Raw genomic sequence first — 5377 nt, 5'->3', positions numbered from 1 at the left:
ATGCACATGCCTCTTGATGTATTTTTCACAAGGGCTCTGTCTCATTCATGTCTTGGTTAGCTTCTACTGTTATACATTTCTGTGGTCATCCGTTTAAAGTTTGCAGTCTTTTTTGCATAACTCAGCACCGTGTTTCTGAGAGATGACTCGGGCTAAGAGCGAGAGCGACCGGGTGATGCCTGGTCCGGACCAGGCTGACTTGGCATCCCACGATGATGATAGCGCGAGGGAATCACCACGTAGGAGAGCTGGACCACAACTGAAGAAAGGCCCTTGGACACCGGCCGAGGATGCCATCTTGGAGGCGTATGTTAAGAAGCATGGTGTGCAGAACTGGAATGTGGTGCAGAAGGACACCGGTCTGTTAAGGTGCGGCAAGAGCTGCCGTCTCCGCTGGGCAAACCACCTGAGGCCTGACCTAAAGAAGGGCACTTTCACCAAAGAGGAGGAGAACCTAATCATTAAGCTCCATTCCAAAATGGGGAATAAGTGGGCTCGAATGGCTGCCCGTGTAAGTTCAGTTTCAAGCTCATATTTTTCAAGTTCAGCATTCATCAAATTATGTTCTTATGCTTCTCCCATGTGAGTTGGTTTTTTAATTTAATAGATTCCATATGCTATTTAATCGTGCATCTGATTCGGATGTTAGAGTATCCTTAGTAGAGTTATTAAGATCCTGATTTTTTGCGTGATATGCTTCTTTGATCTTCTCATGTATGGATTTAATGTTGTGAATATATGTTTTATGCTGTTGGAAATTTCTTTCTTGAGTTTGTGATAGTTCTTATTAAGAACAGAACAGAAATATTAGTTTCATAGTTGTTATTAAGAACAGAACACAGGTATTAGTTTCAGACATCCTAACTTATTTTTCATTTTGATTCTGAAGGTATTGTCCATTATATGAAGCCTGATTATTTTCTTGGTGCAACCTAATAAAGTACCAAACTTGTGATTCAAATTAAGTTATTTTGTTAATTTCAGAAATAATGTTTATTTCCCAATTCCCACTAACCCCTTGCTTAGATTTTTTTTCCCCACAACCCCGTCCATTAATCCAGTATTACCATCTGGTTGGATATCTGGTGATCAAGCATATCAGGCTTATTGGCCGGAATTTCACCTAGTATTATCCTCTCTTTTTTTTCTGTTCATTTTATATGACCAGTTGACCACTTGTCAGTTATGTGACTTGAATTATGTTCCTTGCGAGTTTTGTGGTACTGCCTGCCTTATGCCAAAGCTATTAGTTTGTTTTTTCAATTAGCGATGTTGTTACCAAAACATAGTTAGATACCAATTCATCTAGATGTGCCTTAGTTATTGCACATCTAAGTGACTCATACAAACATTAAAAGGAAAAGAAAAAGAAAAAGAAAAAGAAAATACCGACACAAATCTCCGCGTAAAAGCAATGGCATAGCACTTAGATGTGCAATACTTAGGGCACATCTAGATGTGCTTTAGCGAAGCCGCACAAATAATGTTTATTTCCTGCTAACCACTTGCTTAGAACCTTTTGTGCACAAATCCATCAATTATTCCAATATTTTCATCTACTTGGATTTGTTCTGATTAATTATATCAGGCTTATTGACCTACATTTTGCCTAGTATTATTTGCCTTGTTTTCATTCATTTTGCACGATTACTTGTCAGTACTATGACTTCAATTATGTTCTATTTATATTCTTTGCTAGTTTTGTGGTACTGTTTAACAACAAAGCTGTTAGATTTCCTCATTTAGTGACTGTTACTCAACATAACTGGATAACAATACTGTACTATATTGCACAATTGATACATCCTATCAAATTTCCTTGGATCCTTTTTCAGTTTCCTGTTAAAAATGCTACGTCTGATTTTTATTCTGCATTTTGTTTATCAGCATTTTTAACTCTGACCATTTATATTCTTATGTAGATCTCTGAACTTTCTTTCATCTAACTTATTTGTTTAATTATATGATTGTCAGTTCTATCTTTTCGGCATAATCTTCAATAGACTAATGTTGAGCACATTGTGGTTTCAACTGCAACTAGGACTGTAAGACGACAAGCAGCCTTTCTGTTTGACTGGCAAAAACATGCACAAAAGTAATTTTGTTAAAAAGCATGTCCACCTGGTAGCATTCTTGTACTTTGACATCATTCTATCATACAGCTATATAGTGTATTTCCATGGACTTCCAGAGCTAGAGATTGATCGAAGTTTTACCGAAAAAATTTGAATAGGTATTTGTCTTGATTGCATGTACATACCTGTTTTGGTAATTTATCCTTAAAGTAACTTCTCTCTTATACATGCATTTCTTCTCTTTAATTGTCACTGTCATTGTCACTAACCTTCAGAACATGTTCTCAGTTGCCAGGGCGGACTGATAATGAAATAAAAAACTACTGGAACACTCGAATAAAGAAATGCCAGCGCACCTCTACGCCTATATATCCTGCTGAAATATGCCTGCAGGCTTCAAATGAAGAGCAGCATGAGTCCGCTGACTTCAGTTTTAGCGAGAAGCTGGCCAATGATCTCCTCCATGGAAATGGTTTATATGATCCCAGTTCCACGTGGGGCGATTTCATTGATGACCAAGAAGCTCTGCCTTATGCTCCCCAGCTTCCAGATGTTTCTTTCAGCAATTTACCTGGTCTGTACTTTGAGTCAAAAAACCATGGCTTCATGGATCAAGTAAACCAAGCAGAAGTTCTGAAAGAATCTGAGATCTCATTTCCTTGGTTGAACGCGGCCATTAATGGTACGTTTTCCTCAGTTAATGAATCCTTCAAAGTCTGAGAAGCTTGTATCATGATTTTTGTGTGACTGTGTGACCAACTTCAGCTATAAGAGTGCATCACCTTGTGCAGGTACCTTCGATGGCGGCCATGCCTTTTCAAATGGCAACTTCTCTACTTCCAGGCCCATGACTGGTCCCTGGAAGATGGAGCTCCCTTCACTCCAATTTGCTGGATCTGATCCAAACAACTGGTCCACATACTCAAGGACCTGCGCCGCGCAGGGTGCCAACTTTGCTGATCCCTGCATGCGCTCATCAGCGGCAATGGCATCAGCTAAGTTTGAGCACATGTGCATGATACCAGGGAACAGCGGTCAGTTGGAAGAGCCGCTTCCAGAAGCTCATGCAGTAAGCTCTGCAGAGAACCAGCAGCTGTCCGTGGGGAGTTCGAGTGCCTCTACTGGCTCACCCTGCGATGCTATGGTGGAAACATCAGAGCTTCATTTCTTGGAACGGGATCCCAACCTGTACGCCCTTGTCAACAGCTGTTCGCCCGCCTCGCCTCTTTGCCAAGCATCGCCTGATGAGTTACCGTGCTCCGATTTTTCATCTGGTTAGTGATTACTCCATTTTCTCCATCTACTGATGATGCCTCGGCTAGTTCACCGAGATTTCACTGGTTTAATTAATACTGATTTCACTTGCAGCAGCGAGCCCTGTGTTTGTATCAGATGAGCCAACAATCACCCAATACGAAAAAGGATTTCTCTTGCCTCATCCTGAAGACTCCAGGGCAGACGCGTTCTCCCATTGGAACGCGATGCCACCCATCTTCCAGTGATGCGATTCGAACGGGTCTACAGTGGTGCAGGTACCGACCGAGCCGCCTGTGAGCTATGCAACTGTTGGACTTGCATTTGACTGACACGCTATTCTTCCTGTCCCAGGCAGGTATCCGTGAGCGAGCGACATCCCTTCGAACCAGACGAAATCTCCAACTGGCCTCCAATAAAGCTGTAGAAGAGTCGGTTGTTCTTTCATCTTTGTTCCATTATCTCGAGTAACCGCACGATGCGCTCACTGTGGCCGTCCTTCAAAATGCCCACTCAAGTATGTAAAGAGGTTCATTGTTGTCCAAACATGCGCCAAGCTGCCACATTGCTGCCCACCTGGCATCCTTGTGGAGGAGAGGGAGGAAGGAGAGCACCGAGTAGGATGCCACATGGATGACAAGTGGTAGCTTTGACTCTTTCTCTGTCTCCTCCAGCAGTATGCCAGTGAGCAAGAGGTGTCGCTTTGGACCGTACTGATCCTCTTGTTTGAATGAGTTGGATGGACATTTTCAAAGCCGGATGGCCGAAGTGAGCGCTTGGCGCGTGTCGACTGACTGCGAGTGGTTTCACTCCCATTTTTTCTTATCATGAAAACTTTGCCACCTCCGTCGCCTGCCTGTACCTGTAACACTGGTGTGTACGCTTGAACATTCCTTGGTTTATTCTATTCCACGTAGCACGGCTGTACGCGGTGCCAGCATGTTCTGATGTTTTTTTGAGGTTTTATTATATGATCCTATCTGCGAAATCGAAGACCAGTGGGTTTAGTCTGTTTGATATCGCGAATGCCGGCGTCGCTTGGAAGATCCGGGTGTTCACATGGAAGGAAGAGAAGAGAAGATCAGTGTAGGATACAAGATTCGTGTCACGTTCCGGGCAAACGTGCTATTGCTGGCTTGTTGCGGAATCGTGGACGCAACTACCATCTCCTCTGGAAAAATACTATGTCTCCTCTGGATTGGTTTTGCGTTTCGTGGATGCTAGCAGAAGAACGCGCTTGTTTCTTGTTTTTGTTTTTGTTTCTGAAAGGTACAGCAATTGCTGGACTTTGATTGATCATTAGCAGAGAGCAGCGGAAAATGATATGGAGTAGTAGATCCTAGGATCAGAAGGGGGGGAAAGAAAGAAAGAAAGAACGCGCTTGCTGTGCGCCACTTGACACTAACCGAGTGATCATCCATCAACAGGTCTCAGCTTTAAAGCTCGAGCTTGAGGGGTCGGGTGATGTTGCCCGTGAGGTGAGGTGAGGAGCTCCTTCATTCAAGGCGTCGATCGCCCCGGACGATGACAGCTACGGAAGCGTGGCTTCCTTCCACTGACTGATATAAAGCCACAGCATCATCAACTTGGCTCAGTTGATCGGCACCGTCGCCGACTCGCCGTGACACCACGCACGCAGGGGCGACGGGTCACTACAACGAGCGCCAACAGCGAGAGAGAAATCGGCACGTGGTGCCCGATCGCCGTGCGCAGTTAGAGCAACTCAAACGCGCCGACCCATTTTAGTCCACGTACGTCCGTTTGGATCGGCGTGTTAGAAACGTGCATTTGTTTTTCATCCGCTTGCCGACCTATTTCCGGTCTAATTTTAAGCCCGATTTGCGTTGGCGCGGACAGAAGCGGACGCGCGCCTACTCCCTGGCCCGCTAGTCGGTGGCACATTGGCTATCCTCTTTCACCCACATCGACAGCAAACCCTCTCCCGCCCCCGCCCCGCCGTCGCCCATTTTCGGTGACTCTGCCAGCAGCTCGTGCCGACACACCACCCCCTCCCCCACGATGCCACCTCCCATGTCGCCACCACCACC

At 44.8% G+C, this 5377-nt stretch overlaps 1 protein-coding gene across 2 annotated transcripts in view; it reads left to right on the top strand.

Moving 5' to 3' along the window:
• The window catches only part of LOC119348761 (transcription factor GAMYB-like), a 5371-nt gene extending 1102 nt beyond the window's left edge, over positions 1-4269 (top strand). The window contains exons 2-6 of one of the 2 annotated variants that reach the window (XM_037616752.1): positions 126-511; positions 2364-2757; positions 2867-3349; positions 3447-3607; positions 3684-4269. In XM_037616752.1, the coding sequence (XP_037472649.1) occupies positions 143-511; positions 2364-2757; positions 2867-3349; positions 3447-3577 (1377 nt within the window). In that variant the 5' untranslated portion in view covers positions 126-142 and the 3' untranslated portion in view covers positions 3578-3607; positions 3684-4269. Of the gene's footprint in view, positions 1-125; positions 512-2363; positions 2758-2866; positions 3350-3443; positions 3608-3683 lie in introns of both variants that reach the window. The other variant, XM_037616751.1, reaches the window with a different exon arrangement.
• The last annotated feature ends 1108 nt before the right edge of the window (positions 4270-5377 follow it).

This window comes from Triticum dicoccoides, chromosome 1B (genome assembly GCF_002162155.2).
Source record: "Triticum dicoccoides isolate Atlit2015 ecotype Zavitan chromosome 1B, WEW_v2.0, whole genome shotgun sequence".
In the NCBI taxonomy this organism is placed as follows: domain Eukaryota; kingdom Viridiplantae; phylum Streptophyta; class Magnoliopsida; order Poales; family Poaceae; genus Triticum; species Triticum dicoccoides.
Note: the sequence above shows the minus strand (reverse complement) of the source record. Positions and strands in the feature narration are given on the sequence as shown.